The sequence below is a fragment of the Phacochoerus africanus genome, chromosome 4, assembly GCF_016906955.1.
Source record: "Phacochoerus africanus isolate WHEZ1 chromosome 4, ROS_Pafr_v1, whole genome shotgun sequence".
Lineage (NCBI taxonomy): Eukaryota > Metazoa > Chordata > Mammalia > Artiodactyla > Suidae > Phacochoerus > Phacochoerus africanus.
Genome location: NC_062547.1, coordinates 46,447,510 through 46,464,802, shown reverse-complemented (window position 1 = coordinate 46,464,802; position 17,293 = coordinate 46,447,510). Strand labels below are relative to the sequence as shown.

The 17,293-nt window shown below is 47.0% G+C and overlaps 1 protein-coding gene across 1 annotated transcript in view; it reads left to right on the top strand.

Moving 5' to 3' along the window:
- The window catches only part of SPON1 (spondin 1), a 335,754-nt gene that overhangs the window by 299,379 nt on the left and 19,082 nt on the right, over positions 1-17,293 (top strand). Inside the window, exon 7 of the mRNA XM_047776237.1 lies at positions 13,693-13,757. Within this exon, the coding sequence (XP_047632193.1) occupies positions 13,693-13,757 (65 nt within the window). The remainder of the gene's footprint in view (positions 1-13,692; positions 13,758-17,293) is intronic.

The window sequence follows — 17,293 nt, the reverse complement described above, 5'->3', positions numbered from 1 at the left end:
CAGGGCTGATTCCGCAAAAAGAGCTCTCTGGGCTTTTTGGCTCCACTGCCCCAGCTTTCTTGTCCTTCCTAAATCTGCTTCAGTTGAATTGTCAGCAGTGACCAGGGCGGGTAGTGGTGGCAGCAGTGAGCAAGTAGCAGGGCTGGTGGAGGTGAGGGCTGTACAGGCAGCGGGAGCAGTGAGTGGGGGCAGCGGGGACAGCACAGGGGCTCTGAAGAGGCCATAGGGGCTGGTCCCAGTGCCTCTCTGGCTGTTTCTTCTTTGGCTCGTCCCCTCTTCTTTGTGTCCACTCATTGCGCAGGTCATCTGCCTCGTGGCTCTAACTAGCACCTTTATGCTAATGACTTTCAAATTTATCTCCTGCCTGAACTTCTCCCTTGAACTCCAGCCTCATATATCCAACTGCCTACATGACACCTCCCCTAGGAGTCATCCTTGACCCCTCTTTGTTTTGCACTCCCCATCCAATCCATCAGCGGATCCTGTTGCTTCTCCCTTTAAAATCATGTCTTGCACCGGACACCTTCCCACCCCCTCCATTGCTCTCTCCTGGTCCAGTGTGGCCTGACTGTCGCAGCTCCCACCCAATCACAGTTTCCTCCCCCACCCCAGTTCTGAGGGTCATCAGAACCCTCTACACACATAAATCAGATCCTCGTGCAGCAGCCCAGTCCCACAGCACTGGCAAGAGTGCCCCCAGGACCCCTCTGGGAGGGCAGCAAAGGCCAGAGGCTTCCTCTAGCTTGTCATTAATTAATTGCTGAATTAACTAATCCATTATTCATTCCTAAATCATTCCTTATATACCTTCCCAGACCAGGCTAGTGCTGGAGACAAAGGGAGGATGCAGTCCAGCCCCCGCTCTAACAGTGACTCTCAGGACTAGAGGCGAGCTCCCTTCAGAGGAAGGAGAAGAGAGGGAGACAGGGAAGAGGGGCAAGGAGTGTGAGTGCTGCACCTTTAAGACCCCCAGGGACTTTCCCATGGGGCAGGGCTGGGGGTGCTGCCAAGGTTACTTATGGGCTGGCTCTTCTCTGCCTGGGCTTCATTGCAGCCCAGGGAAACAGACAGCCCGGGCTTAGCATACTCTCACCAGCATCATGTCTGAATGTCACCCTGCCTGGCCCTTTTTTAGTTCTCTGCTCTGGCCCCAGCCCTAATGCTTTTCTTTTCTTTGTCTTTTTAGGGCCACACCTGCAGCATATGGAAGTTGCCAGGCTAGGGGTCGAATCGGAGCTGTAGCTGCTGGCCTACACCACAGCCACAGCAACACAGGATCCCAGCCACATTTGGACCTACTCCACAGCTCATGGAAATGGCAATGCTGGATCCTAACCCACTGAGCGAGGCCAGGAATCAAACCCGCATCCTCATGGGCTAGTTGGATTCGTTAGCATGGAGCCACAATGGGAACTCCCCTAATGTTTTTCCAATTACTGGAGATTGAGTAGATGGTGGGGAGGGGGCCTAGGAAGAGCAGGTGTGGAGGGACTGGTGGGATGGGAGGTAGATTCATGCCCTCTGGACCCCTTCAGGTCCCTGTTGGACTTGGAGGAGAGGCAGACTGTCATAAGCATTCTAAAGGACACCATGGAGGAGTTCCCGTCATGGCTCAATAGTTAACGAATCTGACTAGGAACCATGAGGTTGCAGGTTTGATCCCTGGCCTTGCTCAGTGGGTTGAGGATCCAGAGTTGCTGTGAGCTGTGGTGGAGGTTGCAGACTCAGCTTGGATCCCGTGTTGCCGTGGCTGTGGTGTAGGCCAGCGGCTACAGCTCCGATTAGACCCCTAGCCTGGGAACCTCCATATGCCACAGGAGCGGCCCTAGAAAAGGCAAAAAGACAAAAAAATTTTAAAAAAATAAATAAATAAAGGACACCATGGAAGTCCAGAAAAGGAGGGGAAGCCCAGCATTGGCACTCTGGTCACCAACGAACAAGCTAACGCGTTTCCTGTGGTAACAGCGGCACACGGAGACTGGCCCTCTCCCTCAGGTCATGGGGTGCTACCCATCCTCAGAGCCCCCCACCTGCCGGGGTCAGACGTGGGTGCAGGGGCAGCGGGCAGGCCCAGCGACTCTAGTGAGCCCTTCCTCTCCCGCTTCAGAAATGCTAAGCTGCTCACACAAAACTGTCTCATGGGAAAATTATTATCTGTGGGTATTATGCAATTTTCCCATAGGAATTACAGGCTGTGTTTGAAAAGAAATAAAAAGAAATTGAATGTGAAATGCTTCTGTGAAACCACATCATCTTCTTGTGGCTCTGTTAATGGGCTTCAGATACCTCCTCTGGCTTTGAAATAGCTCATCAGCCAGCAACTTGTGATGGCAGCTACCTGCTGGGGTCAAGGCGTGCCCTGGGCACTTAGAAACAGCCATCCTAGGTCACTGGGGTGTCCATCTGAGGCAGATTCAGAGCCTGTGAACTCTGACCATGGTTCCCAAAGTGGCCTCGTGTCCTGTCTCTTCGCCCTCCTTCTACTTCCCAGCAGCCTAGAAGAGTTCTTTGGCTGCCACTCACCCCCACCTCTTCCAGTGCCCACCAGCTCCACACTCAGGTCCATCAGTGTCACTGTAACCAGCTCTGGCCACACCCAGCACTGTGGAGTCAAGTCCAGGTGAGCTGGGACTCGGAAGGACACCAGGCCCTTCCTCAACACAGTGTCTTGTTCATCCAGCAAATTTTTTTTTTTTTTTTGTCTTTTTAGGTCTGCACCTATGGCATATGGAGGTTCCCAGGCTAGGGGTTGAATCGGAGCTGTAGCTGCCAGCCTACACCACAGCCACAGCCACGCCAGATCCCTAACCCACTGAGCGAGGCCAGGGATGGAACCTGTGTCCTCATGGATGCTAGTCAGACTCTCTTCCACTGAGCCACGACGGGAACTCCTCATCCAGCAAATATTGCCTGAGCACACGCTAAGCACAGTTCAAAACACTGAGAGTACAGTGGTGCAAAACAGACATAAGCCTTTGCCTGCATGGAATGCCTGTTCCAGCAGGGGGAGCTCCACAAGAAAAAGTAAGTATACAAAGTATACAACATAAAGGATGGTGACAAATGTTACAGAGAAAAGAAAATCAGATAAAGTGAGGGGAGCGTTCCAGATTGAGGGTGGGGCAGGGAACTGCTGTTTTGACCTTTTTTTTTTTTTTTTGTCTTTTTGTCTTTTTAGGGCCGTACCCACAGCATATGGAGGTTCCCAGGCCAGGGTTTGAATCAGAGCTACAGCTGCCAGCCTATGCCAGAGCCACCGCAACGCCAGATCAGAGCTGCATCTGCAACCTACACCACAGCTCATGTCAACAGCGAGGCCAGGGATCGAACCCACAACCTCATGGTTTCAAGGTGGATTCATTTCCACTGAGCCACGACGGGAACTCCCTATTTTGACTTTTTTCTTTTTTTTTTTTTTTTGGTTTGGTTTTTATTTTTTCTATTATAGTTGATTTACATTGTTCTGTTATTTTCTGCTGTACAACAAAGTAACCAGGTTATATACACACACACACACACACAAATATATATGTATATATATAGATATATATGTGTATATATAGATATATGTATATATAGATGTATATGTATATATATAGATATATATGTGTATATATAGATATATGTATATATGTGTGTGTGTGGAACATATATATACATATATATATATTCTTTTTCTCACATTATCCTCCATCATGTTCCATCACAAATGAATAGATACAGGGAAATGCTATTTTGAATAGTGTAATCAGAAAAGGCTGCACAGAGAAGGTAGCATTTGAGCAAAGACCTGGAGAAGGCGGAGGAACACGTGCTCTGGTATCTGGGAGGACAGCAGTCCAGACACAGGGAACAGCAGGTGCTAAGTGTGCACAGCATGTTTGGAGAAATGACATCCAGGGCAGTCAGAGCAGAGTAAGGAGGAGAGCAGTAAGAGATGAAACTAGAGTGGTATTCAGGGGCGGAGCATATCATGGAAGGCTGAGGAGCCATGGTGAGGTCCCCGTTGACTGTGTGATGTGAAGCCATTAGAGGATTTTGACCAGAGCAACAGCATGATGTGGCTGCTGTGTGAAGAAGAGCCCAGAGGAGCAAGAGGAAAGAGGCAGAGGACCAGCTGGAAAGCAAGTGCAATAATCTAGGTGAATGATGTTGTGGCTGGGACCGGGATGGTGGCAGAGCAGGTGACAGACTGAGGTTGGCTTATAAGTACTTTTTTTTTTTTTTTTTGCTTTTTAGGGCCACACCCACGGCATATGGAGGTTCACAGGCTAGGGGTCTAATGGAAGCTACAGCTGCCAGCCTACGCCAGAGCCACAGCCACAGCAATACCAGATCCGAGCCGCATCTGCAACCTCTACTGCAGCTCATGGCAATGCCGGATCCTTAACCCACTGAGCGAGGTCAGAGTGAACCCGCAACCTCATGGTTCCTAGTCAGATTCATTTCCACCACGCCACGTTAGGAACTCCTATGAATACATTTTAAAAGTGGAGTTGACATAGGTGCTCAAGGATCAGATGTGGAGTATGAGAGAAAGAAGCATCAAGGGTGAGAAACTGGAAGGAAGGTCATTGCCATTTAATATTACAGGAAAAAAGAGAGCGACCAGGTTTGGGGAAGGGATGATCAGGAGTTTGGTTTCAGACACGCTGGGTTTGAACCACCAATGCCCAAAGACAAGCTGGGTCATTAACCCACTGTGCCACAGTGGAAACTCCTATGGCTGGTATTTTAAGGCATGAGTCAGGAGGAAATTGCCAAGGCAGCATGGGTAGAAAAGAGAATCGCACCAAAGGCTTGAATCCAGGGGCACTTCAGTGCTTGGAGGAAGATGAAGTGGGGGGTCAGCAAAGGAGATTGAGAAAGAATGAGGTGAGAAGAAAATGCAAAGGCAGCAAATGCCAGAGGCAGGCAGCAAGTGTTTCAAGGCAGAGGGAGTGACAGCTGCATCAAATGGTCATGGAAGCTAAGAGCTGGGCAGTGGAGAGGGGTGCGGGCTACAGAGCAAACTGTAGAGCCCCACCAGATATTCACTGTCTGTTTTTATTTATGCTTCAATAAGCCCAGAGCCTGTTGAACTGATGGGAGGTGATGTTGGGCCCAATTGATTTTAAAGATGCTTATAGCTCCATTATCACCTCATAAAATGGCTCATTTCCTGCTGTTCATCACCAGGACACTCACTGAGGGATTAAAAAGTCCCCTTCAGAGGTGGAAGCCATCAGGATATTTGTAACGGGTGGTTCGTGGGAATTCTGGGAAAGGATAGAAGCAAAGAAAGGGACCCAACACTGCTCTCCAGGGTCTTCCCACAAGATATCAGGTGCTGCCCTTCCAGAGGCAACCAGATGACCCTGTCCCTCAAAGCTGGGGCTCCTTGGAGAAAACCATCAGCCAGGGGCAGCCACGGTCTTGTTGAAAAACAAGCAACACATGGGAGGGACGAAGGGGAGATGAAGAGGAAGAATCGTCAGGGAAAGTGGAAAGAGCATGAGCTTTGGAGTCAGACGCATCTGTCCTGGAATCATGGTTCCTGGATGGTCTTTACAAGTCATTTGACTCTCTGCCCCTCTGTTTCCTCATCAGCAAAATGAAATGGTAGTTACTCCCAAAGGTTTTCCTAAGAAGCAAGCTGATACATGGGGAAATGCACCATGGAGCAGGGGTCTCTCCGTGCATGCCTGTGGATCTCTGCCCGTGCATTTAATGTCACTGGCTTTCCTTGTCTTTGGTAGTAGCAGTTTCTCTCCAACTCCAAGACCCTGAACTCCCCCCTCCTCATCAAAAGCCGTTCTCAGGACAGCGTTAACCTTCCATGTATTGTGAACACAGTCTGATAATCCCCCCAGTGTGGCTGTAATAGTCAGAACTCAGGGAAGGCTGGGACAGGCCCTTAAAAGCAGTGGAGGGACAGGCCCTTAAAAGCAGTGGAGGCACAGGTAGGGGGGAGGGTGGGGCCAAACTTTCAAAAGAGCCCTGCTCTCCTGCCCCACTGCTTACCCTCCCAGTCCCCTCCACCTGGGTTCCCAAGGCGACAGGAGTGGTCCCCAGAGTCAGACCATGGTTTAAACTCTAGACCTGCCATTGACTGTGTGTCTGGGGATTAAAGAGTATATGGCTACCTTGTGAATGTGTTCTAAGGATTTAATGAGATACCTACCATCTGGAGTTCCCGTCATGGCGCAGTGGTTAATGAATCCGACTAGGTTGCGGGTTCGATCCCTGGCCTTGCTCAGTGGGTTAAAGATCGGCGTTGCCATGAGCTGTGGTGTAGGTTGCAGACTCGGCTCGGATCCCGAGTTGCTGTGGCTCTGGCATAGGCCGGCAGCTACAGCTCCGATTCGACCCCTAGCCTGGGAACCTCCATATGCTGCAGGAGTGGCCCTAGAGAAGACAAAAAGACCAAAAAAAAAAAAAAAAGATACTATCTATAAGGTAATTAGCAGGGTGCTTAGCATATAAAAACAATAGATGTTTTATTATTGTTGTAATTATTATTGTTTCTCCTTTTTTGGATTCCTTTCCTCTGTGACCATAGACTGCATCCCATTTCTCTTCCCAGGGGTAGGAGGTACGTTGGCTGCCCCCTAGACTGCTGGTCTGGAGCAGGACATGCTCTGGTTAAGGACACTTAGCCTTGGTGCCGCCCAGAGCAAAGGGGGCCTTAAGATGGAGGCCACAGGTTGTGGTTCAGGACTGGGAGATGAAGACAAAAGATCAGGAGCCAGGAAAGTGCAGGAACAGAGAGGAGGTGAGGAGCAGGGCAGGAGGAGAGGAAAGGCTCACCTGTCGGCTGTGAGCACAGTGGGTTTGCCAGAGCTCTCCGCCTGGGGAGCTGGCACTGGAGGGCAGCAGAGGATCCATGTGGGGTAAGTTTTTCAGACACCAGCCCCCACTGGACCCCTAGACTCCCATTCTGGCTGTCTCCTCTGCTCAGACCGATCGATCTCCTGACATCCAGGTGATTGCTGCCTCTGACCTGTCCCAGGCCTGTTTCTACTCCACACGAGGCTCCTCCCTCCAGATCTGACCTCAGCCTGTGGTCTGTTTTAGGCTGTGTGATTCCTATTTGGTACCTATAGTGAGGAAGCCTGAGTACAGCTGTGACATCCTCACAATATATTTATCAAAAGCAGCAAAAGAGAACCGCACCCCACTGCCCTCTACCCCCCACCCCTCTCCCACCCCCATGAAGACAGTCATATACTCCATGGTTTCTTGGAGGTTAGTTGTTTTATATATATATATATATATATATATATATATATATATATATATATAATGATTTTTATTTTTTCCATGATAGCTGGTTTACAGTGTTCTGTCAGCTTTCTCCTGTACAGCAAGGTAACCCAGTTACACACATGTATATATTCCTTTTGCTCACATTAACATGCTCCTTCAGGGAGTTCCCGTCGTGGCGCAGTGGTTAACGAATCCGACTAGGAACCATGAGGTTGCGGGTTCGGTCCCTTCCCTTGCTCAGTGGGTTAAGGATCCAGCATTGCCGTGAGCTGTGGTGTAGGTTGCAGACGCGGCTCGGATCCCGCATTGCTGTGGCTCTGGCGTAGGCCGGCGGCTACAGCTCCGATTGGACCCCTAGCCTGGGATCCTCCATATGCCACACGGGAGTGGCCCTAGAAATAGCAAAAAGACAAAAAAAAAAAAAAAAACCATGATCCTTCATAAGTCTTGGAGGTTTTTTAATTGGCATTTCTCTGGGAAAAGTGCTAATGTCATCCAAACAGGCATGAACTGTGAGTGCCCTGAAACACTTTGAAAACAGTCCTATAGGAGATGGAGAAGGACGCTAAGGAGTCTTGAAAGATCCTTTCTGGGCCTCAGAGACTTGTTAAAGAAGGTGTTTTTTTTGTTTTTTTGTTTTTTTTAATTTAAGGCTCAAGTTTGGGTGGCTTACTCTGAATTTATGTCCTTTCATTATTCAGAATGTAAAATACCTGATGCTCCAGTGCCCCATCTGAGGCTCCTCCAGCTACATAAGCCTTTTCATAAGGGGACATTCTCCTGAGGCTTTGTGGCTTTGCAGATGCAACTGTGTGCTCCCTTCTCTGCGCTTAGGTAGTGCAAGTTGATTCTAATACCAGCTTTGCCTGAATGAAAATAATGAGAGTCGTAGGTAATGTGGATGCTAATGCAGGCATAGCGTTAGCACCTCACTTGAATTGTGTCATTTAGGACCACTGATAGATAACAACATGTGGTAGATACACTTTTTAACCCTATTTCAGAGATGAGAAAGCTAAGGGATGTCAAGAGAGCTGCAAGAGGACACAGAGCTAGTCACAGTGCAGTGAGGATTTGAACTCAGGTATGACTCTAGGGCTTATGCTCTCAAACACACTATTTTCCTTCCTGCTGGATTAGTAAAGATTCAAAAGATTAATGTGCCCAAAGTTGTGACAACATTGGCTCACATACATTCCTGCTAGAGTATCAACTGGTACAAACATTTGGAGAATAATTTGCTAGGCACTACCAAAATTGTCAGTTTGCTTCATCTTTTGATCATCCCTGCCAATCTCTGACACTGGACCTTGTCACCGAAGAACTGTGTACACAGGTGTTCATCATAGCATCCTTTGTGGAAAAATAATGAAATATCCACCACAAATGCCAGTTAAATAAATTAGAGAACATCCATGCTCTGGAATTCTATGCATATGTCCAAAAAATGGTGTGGCTTTGCCTTTTCATCAGTTGACTGAGCATTCACAACACCTGGATATGGCTATGAACAAGCCAGACCTTCTCCAATCCTAGAGCTTTGGTTCTACTAGAGAATTTTGATGTTTCAAGGAAATATTTGGTTTTTGTCTTTTTGCCTTTTCTAGGGCCGCTCCCGAGGCATATGGAGGTTCCCAGGCTAAGGGTCTAATCGGAGCTGTAGCCGCCAGCCTATGCCAGAGCCATAGTAACACAGGATCCAAGCCGTATCTGCAATCTACACGACAGCTCATGGCAATACTGGATCCTTAACCCACTGAGCAAGGCCAGGGATCGAACCCGCAACCTCATCGTTCCTAGTCAGACTTGTTAACCACTGAGCCACAATGAGAACTCCCAAAAATGTTTGTTTTTTTAAATACTTTCTCAGGAAAGTCCCTGCGTTCTTATTTCATTGGATAACAGGAATGGTCACAGCAAGAAAAAATAAGGCTGTTGATCATGCAGATGGTGTGTAACCACGAGATAAAACAATTTATAGGAAGAAGCTGTTCTAATACCCGCACATGTGGACCCACCATCCTTGGCGCCTCTGTGGTTCTAAAAAAAACACAGCTGGAATGTCAGCACCATAAATAAACACTAATGGAGGGCCCCGACAATTTTTGTTGAGTTATATGCTGCAAAAGCAAAATGAATATGTCACTATTGGGACTTGAAATCAAGGTTTAATTATAATATAAAGTGCATCTGCATGGCCAGCTAGGTTGGTAACCACCTTAACTCCACCCACATTGATTTCATTTTTTAGTAAAGCATTTCTTCAAGGGCAAAAGGATTGTCATCAGACAGTATCTCATTATTTAGATCTCATACTTGGATATCTTTGTTTCCTAAGTCTTGATCTGGCTTACCCTAATTGGAAGATCTCCAACACTTTAAAAACAAAAAACAAGAAAGAAATCTTCAATGCCATAGGTATGTGGAAAATTTCCCATACGATAATTAAGGAAAAATGTAAACTCTGGAGTTTCCATCCTGGTTCAGTGGAAATGAACCTGACTAATATCCATGAGGACACAGGTTTGATCTGTGGCCTCGCTCAGTGGGTTAAGGATCTGGCGTTGCCATGAACTGTGGTGTAGATCACAGACAGAGCTCGGATCTGGCTTTGCTGTGGCTGTGGAGTAGGCCAGAGGTTAAAGCTCCAATTGGACTTCTAGCCTAGGAACCTCCATATGCTGCGGGTGTGGCCCTAAATAGACAAGAAAAAAAAAATTGTAAAACCCATGGTGCAGAGTAAGATATTCGGAATGATGCAATTTGAGGGGAATAAGCTTTTTTTATTATTATTACTCAATGAATTTATTACGTTTATAGTTGTACAATGATCATCACAAGCCAATTTTATAGCATTTCCATCCCAAACCCCCAGCGTATCCCCCCCCCAACCTGTATCCTTTGGAAACCATAAGTTTTGCAAAGTCTGTGAGTCAGTATCTGTTCTGCAAAGAAGTTCATTGTGTCCTTTTTTCAGATTCCACATGCCAGTGATAGCATTTGATGTTGGTGTCTCATTGTCTGACTTAACGTAATTTCTATATCCATCCATGTTGCTAAAAATGCCGTTATTTCATTCCTTTTAATGGCTGAGTAATATTCCATTGTGTATATGTACCACATCTTATTGATCCACTCCTCTGTCAATGGACATTTACATTGTTTCCATGTCTTGGCTATTGAAAATAGTGCTGCTATGAACATCGGAGTACATGTGTCTTTGCGAGTCATGGTTTTCTCTGGATAGATGCCCAGGAGTGGGATTGCTGGATCAAATGATAGTTCTATTTTTAGTTTTCTGAGGAATCTCCATACTGTTTTCCACAGTGGTTGCACCAATTTACAATCCTACCAACAGTGTAATAGGGTTCCTTTTTCTCCACACCTCTCCAGCTCTTATTGTTTGTAGACTTTTTGATGATGGCCACTCGATGGTATAAGGTGGTACCTCATAGTGGTTTTGACTTACATTTCTCTAATAATGAATGATGTTGAACATCTTTTCATGTGTTTTTTGGCCATCTGGATGTCTTCTTTGGAGAACTGTCTGTTTAGATCCTCTGCCCATTTTTGGATGGGGTTGTTTGGTTTTTTGGTATTGAGTGGTAAGAGGTGTTTATAAATTTTGGAGATTAATCCCTTGTCAGTCAATTCATTTGCAAATATTTTCTCCCATTCTGTGGGTTGTCTTTCTGTTTTGTTTAAGGTTTCTTTTGCTATGCAGAAACTTTTAAGTTTAATTAAGTCCCATTTGTTTATTTTTGTTTTTACTGTCATTACTCTAAGAGGTGGATCTGAGAAGATATTGCTGTGGTTTATGTCAGAGAATGTTTGGCCTATGTTTTCCTTGAAGAGTTTTATAGTCTAAATATAGACCTATATTTAGGTCTTTAATCCATTTTGAGTTTATTTTTTTATGGTGTTAGGAAGTGTTCTCATTTCGTTCTTTTACATGTGGCTGCCCAGTTGTCTCAGCACCACTTATTGAAGGGCCGTCTTTTTTCCATTGTATATTCTTGCCTCCTTTGTCATAGATCCGTTGCCTGTAGGTGCAAAGGTTTAATTCTCGTTTTTCTATCCTGTTCCACTGATCTATATTTTGGAGTAAGCTTTATTTAATATATAAGCACACACACACACTCACAAATATATATATATACACACACACGAGCACACCCACCTAGTACCTAACTATAGTAAAATGTCTGGAATGATATGTACCAAACTATAACATTCTACAGAAGGCAGGGTCGATGCTAAACAAGCTCAACATTTACATTGTGTGCTTCCGTGATGCTAAATTTTCCCACGAGAAGCATACATGATTCTGAAATTAAAAATCAAAGAAAAAAGCTAGATGATGCAGGCCAGGTAGGCAAAACTCAGGCATTCAGAAATCCCCATGGAAGTTGCAGGGAGCTGCTGCCGGGTCTAGGCAGGGAAGAGATATGGTCAGATTTGCAGCAGTGCGGAGGGCGGACTGGGGAAAAGCAAGAAGATACTGGAGACGGGCAACCTGCGAGGAGACTGTGGAAGGAAGAGATGTTAAGGCGGTGACCTCGGAGGACCTTGGGGCCTGAGGGCTGTGACGGGGAGGGAGGGAGGGATGCAGGCGGCTGGTGGATGTGCCCGCTGGGGCCCCCTGGAGGAAGATGAAGAACTCAGTGTGGGACACAGAACCTGTGAGCTGAGCACAGGAAACCTAGATCACGGGAGACCAGTACTGGCCTTCAGGAGACAGGTCACCGCTCACATGTGACTTCATGCCAGGCGGCTTGTCCCAGTCACTTATCAAACATGTATGAGGAGTGAGTAAAGGATACATTCTCAACAAACAAAGGCTCCCGTGAGAAATGTAAAACGCTCAGCTGGGACCTGGAAATGCTCTCCCTGCGTGTGAATGTGGGGATGTCTGTGCATCCACAGATCCTTTCTTCTGACCCAAAGGGGGACCCCCAGGGAAGAACAGGTGGCAAGCATCTGGGGGAAGGGGGTGCCCTATGGGCCTCACTTCCACCCCTCACTGCACCCAGGATCGTCTAAGTAGGTACCCAAACCCCCCTGGCTCTGACTGAGCTCCTATCCCCTCTAACTGCTCCAGCGCCCTCCCCCCACAACAACCCCTTCCCTGGCTATGGACAAGGTGCTCCAGGCCAGACCTTATTAGAAACTTTGGGGGAGTTCCCACAGTGGCTCAATAGAAACAAGTCTGACTAGCATCTGTAAGGACGCATCCCCTGAACTCGCTCAGTGGGTTAAGGATCCAGCGTTGCCGTGAGCTGTGGTGTAAATCTCAGATGTGGTTCAGATTCTGCGTTGCTGTGACTGTGGGGTAGGTCAGCGGCTACAGCTCCAATTTGACCCCTAGCCTGGGAACTTCCATATGCCGTGGGTGCGGTCCTAAAAAGACAAAAAAAAAAAGACACTTTAGGCTTGATCCTGGAGGCCCCTTTGACCTCCCCCTTGCATGCAATTCCCTCAGGGCTATGGGATTTTCTGGGCAAGGTACCCACCAATTAAGGAGAAGTTCATCAAGGTACCTACTGGCAGCAGCAACTCTAAGGACTGGGGCACACGCCTGTCTCTGCCCTTCTGGAACTCAGAGATCTGTCCAGTTGGCAACAAAACCTGCCCCGGCTGGTGACATTCCAGGATTTTCTGTGCAGTGTGGAGGGTGGTGTCTGAGCACCGCTGAGCCCAGGCTAGTCAAAGGGGGGCTCCAGCGCCAGCTGAATCTGCTCTGGGGAAAACCCAGCCAAAGCTGAATTTGGACCTGTGGAAGCTTAAGTCTGGAAAAGTCAATGGTACCCCTAATTTTTTCCCCCTCAGGATGATGACTTAATGCTTTCCTTCCAAATGTTAATTAGCAAATTCTTCCTCAGAAAAATTCTTTTAAGATCCCAAGCTTTGAGGGTGTCCAACACACTGTCCAAAGCAAAATAGAACAGGCTAACATGAGTGGCACAGGGCTGTGGGCTCCAGGCTTCATTTTGGCCTCTTTGTCCGAGAGGGTCTGGTCCAGTGTGTAAGGCTGGACAGCAGAGGCCTCAGAGTCAGGTCGTAGCCGCCAGGTAGCCTGGAGCAGTGTGTGCCTGAACACAAAAAGTGTGACATGCCCTCCAGGCTGGACATGCTGTGGAACTCTGTCCATCCCAGGCAGGGTGCCGGTCAGAGTCTGGCTCGCATGGAGAAGGGTCTGAGCTGGAAACCTTCGGAGTGGCTCAGTGGGCCATCGATGTCCAGATGCACCATGCACCCTGGACGCAGCCCCACCACCGGGATCCAGGGGTCCCCCATCCTGGGGCAAGATGGCTCCACACCTGGGCGGGGAAAAGTGTTAGCAGCAGGTAAAGGCAGGGGCTTGGACAATGTCACCATGTCAGAGCCCCCTTGTTCCTTGATCCCTGATCTTCTCACTAAATACCTGTGGTCCTTTTTTTCCAGAGCGATGAGGTCCTCACCGTCATCAAGGCCAAAGCTCAGTGGCCAGCCTGGCAGCCTCTCAACGTGTAAGTAGCAAACAGGGCCCTGCCCAGCCCCTGTTGTCACCTTGAACTTGGAGCCACCCACCCACTGGCCACCATGTGCTAGTTATATTGTAAAAGTCAGCACTGCCTCTCAGGTGGCTGAGCAGGTGAGGGGCTCTGCCCATGCATGGAGTACCACAAGGGCTCCTACCTCCTCAGGAAATGCAGGCTTGGTCTCAGTGTCCGCATGGCTTTAACTCCTCAGAGGTCCCCACTCAGACATTGCAGGTATTAAGAACATGGAAGGGAGTGGGATGGACTGGGATGCGGGGGTTAGTCGATGCAAACTGTTACATTGCGAATGGATAAGCAATGAGGTCCTATTGTACAGCACAGGGGACTATATCTAATCACTTGTAATTGAAACATGATAGAAGATAATATGAGAAAAAGAATGTGTATATATATTTGTACATGTATATGTATGACTGGGTCCCCTTACTGTACAGCAAAAATTGACAGAACACTGTAAATCAACTATAATTAAAAAAATTTTTAGGAGTTCCTCTGTGGCTTAGCAGTAACGAACCCGACTAGTATCCATGAGAATGTAGGTTCCTGGCCTCACTCAGTGGGTTAAGGATCCACAGGCTGCGCCATAGGTCACAGACATAGCTTGAATCCCGAGTTGCTGTGTCTGTGGCACAGGCTGGCAGCTGCAGCTCCGATTCAACCCCTAGCCTGGGAACTTCCATATGCCCTAAGTGCAGCCCTAAAAAACAAAAACAAACAAACAAACCCGTTAAACTATAAAGCTCTGAAAGTCAGGGGGAGAATATAAAATATAAAATCAAGTGTCACCAAAGAGTGGGAGACTACCACCAAGGACGTGGATGGGAGAGAACTTGAGAATGAGAGAGTCAAGGGCTCCTGAGGAGCTCCCACGTTTAATGCAGAGGAGGACTTGGCTGCAAAGGAAGCAAAAAAGGAGCAGCAAGGAGATTGGGGAAGGAAGCTGGGCATCAGGGAAGCCTAGGGAAGAAAGTGTTCAAGAAGGGGAGAGTGGTCAGCTGTGTGTAGGGCAGCTGAGCGATCAAGGGAGGTTAGAGCTGCAAAATGCCTGTTGGAATTTATCAGCATGAAGATCATCAGTGACTTTATTGGGAATCTTTTCTGCTGAGTAATGAGAGAAGGGTAAACAGCTTGGAACAGGGTGAAATGTGAACAGAAAGCGAGGTTATGGAGTCAGTGAATACAGACAACTCTTCTGTGAGGTTCGCTGTGAAAGGAGAGAGAGGCTGGGCAGTAGCTCCAAGGGCATGAGAGAATCAATGGAGCTCTTTCTTTCTTTCTTTTTTAAGATGGAAGAGACTTTCTGAAAACTTTTCAAAAATACTTGGGGACACCTTCCCACCTTTCACCTATCCCTCAGACTTCCTGAGACCCCAGTGAAACAGAATTCATTGATGGCCAACAGTCAGACTTCCCAAACAGCCAAAGCATCTCACTCAGGGCCACCAGCTTGTTAAGGGAAAGGAATTTTCCTTTGGTTTTCCCATACCCCAGTCTCCTCTTTCCTCTTCCAAATCTCATTAGGAAGTCAAATTAGGAAGCCTACATGCAGCCAAGTTTTGTTTTGCAGAAACAGCCCTGCCCCTCCTCATGGAGCCTGCTCGATTGAGGTTAATGGGATTCCAGCCTCCCTCGGGCCAGTAGAAATCCAGGGTGACCTACTTTGTGAGGTCCTGCCCATTGAAACTGACTTGTTTTTCAATGATCTTCGTCTTTATCCCCATGACCACGTCTCAAAGGGCAGCCATGAATGAATAAATTAGCAGCTAACTTGTCTTAGCTCCATAAATCAAGCTGTGGGCTCCGACAGCCCAGAGCACAGGTAGAGACAGGAAAGACAAATTCTGAACAAACCACATCCTTCTTGAGTCCCTCCAGCGCTTGAGTAGAAAATGCCCAGGTTTCCTGCACATCAGTGCTGCGTTTCCACCAGCCAGTTCCTCGGGTTTAGTCTGAATGCTACGAACTTTTAAAAATAGTTTTTATCCCCTTTCTTCTAATGAATCCTCTAAAGGCTGGTGTCCTCTTAATTAGCCCCAGCCATTCTGTTTAATTAACATTTGATTAGACAATGATCCCTGTTTTAAGACAGATGAGGGACAGGTAAAATAGAGCCTTGGTCACCCTTTCCAGAAACCATGCCTCTGGAGGTCTGAGCCCTATAATGATCCTTAGATTTGGTTCCAGGCAAGCCTGAGGCTCATCATCTCAAATCAGGACGAATTTTCCGGGGCTCTCCCTGCCTCCTGTAGCCCCTGCCCAGGTCCATCAATGTCCTCGGGATTGTAAAGAAAGATTGGCTTTGGACTATAGAAGCAGGCAGTAGATCTAATGGGCCACATGGACCCGGAAACCTAGATGCCTCCAGGTTATAAACAGTTTTCCAAGGCAGAACCCTCACTGAAACCTTCCTCCACCCACACAGAACTTCAGCCTAGTGAATGGCTCCCGCGCCCCCTAGTGTCAAGATTGAATTTCTGCAACTTCAAAAGCTAGTGGGGATTATCTGAGATGGTGCACAGGGGCGAGAACTTAACATATGGGGGACCTGAGACCCCAGTGAAATTAAATTAGATCAGTGAAGATATGGATCTATAATTTAGAATGAGATAGTAGGTCTCTATAAGGACTGTAAAAGTCCTTGATTGCCTCTTTGACAGTGTTTTTGAAAGTTCTGTTTAGTAAAGCTGAATGAGAAGGAAATCAACATTTACCAAGTCCTATAATGTGACGTCATGAGGATAAGCAATTTCCTCACAGAAAGCCCGGAAGTGAGTCTGAAGATGCTCCCATTTGGCAGATGAGCAACTGCAAAGGGAGATGAGGTCAAAGCCACTGTCACAGCTAATCTGTGGCTGAACCAAGGTTCAGATCCAGCTGTCTCTTCCAGCCCCCTTTGTTCTTCCCCACGCCACACTGACTCTCTGAGTGTAAAAAGCAAAACATCTCTCCAGGTCTTCATTTGGTTTTCATTTTTCTAGTGTCAGTCGTCTGTTCATGACTTCCCTTTACCTATAGGAATTGTAGTATTTTTTCTTACAGATTTGGACATACCACAGGTGTTAACATTTGTCAGTCACACTAGAGGGAGACGTTTTTTGCCAACATGTCATTTTCCCTCTAATTCAATACCCTTGTTTCCATTATGCAGGTGTTTTTAGCTGACATACATATATTTCAATTGGTTGCTTTTATGATTGCTTTTATTGTTTCAAAGCTGAGAAAATTAACTTTTCTCTAAAAGATCAGAAAACTTGACCTTTTTTCCTATGATCAGGTTGATTTCTATTTAACTGAGTTTTTGTGGTTTGGGGGCTTTGTGTGTGTATAATACTAGATGTGAATCCCCTATTTTTTAAAAAAGCTGCAATTGTTAGTCCAACTCTACTTGTTGCACAATCTTTCCTCTCCCCTCGATTTTGTATAAGTCCTTATCTAAAGTTTCTGGAATCTTCATTCTGGACACTGATATATACATATTTCTTTCTTATCCTGAATATTATACC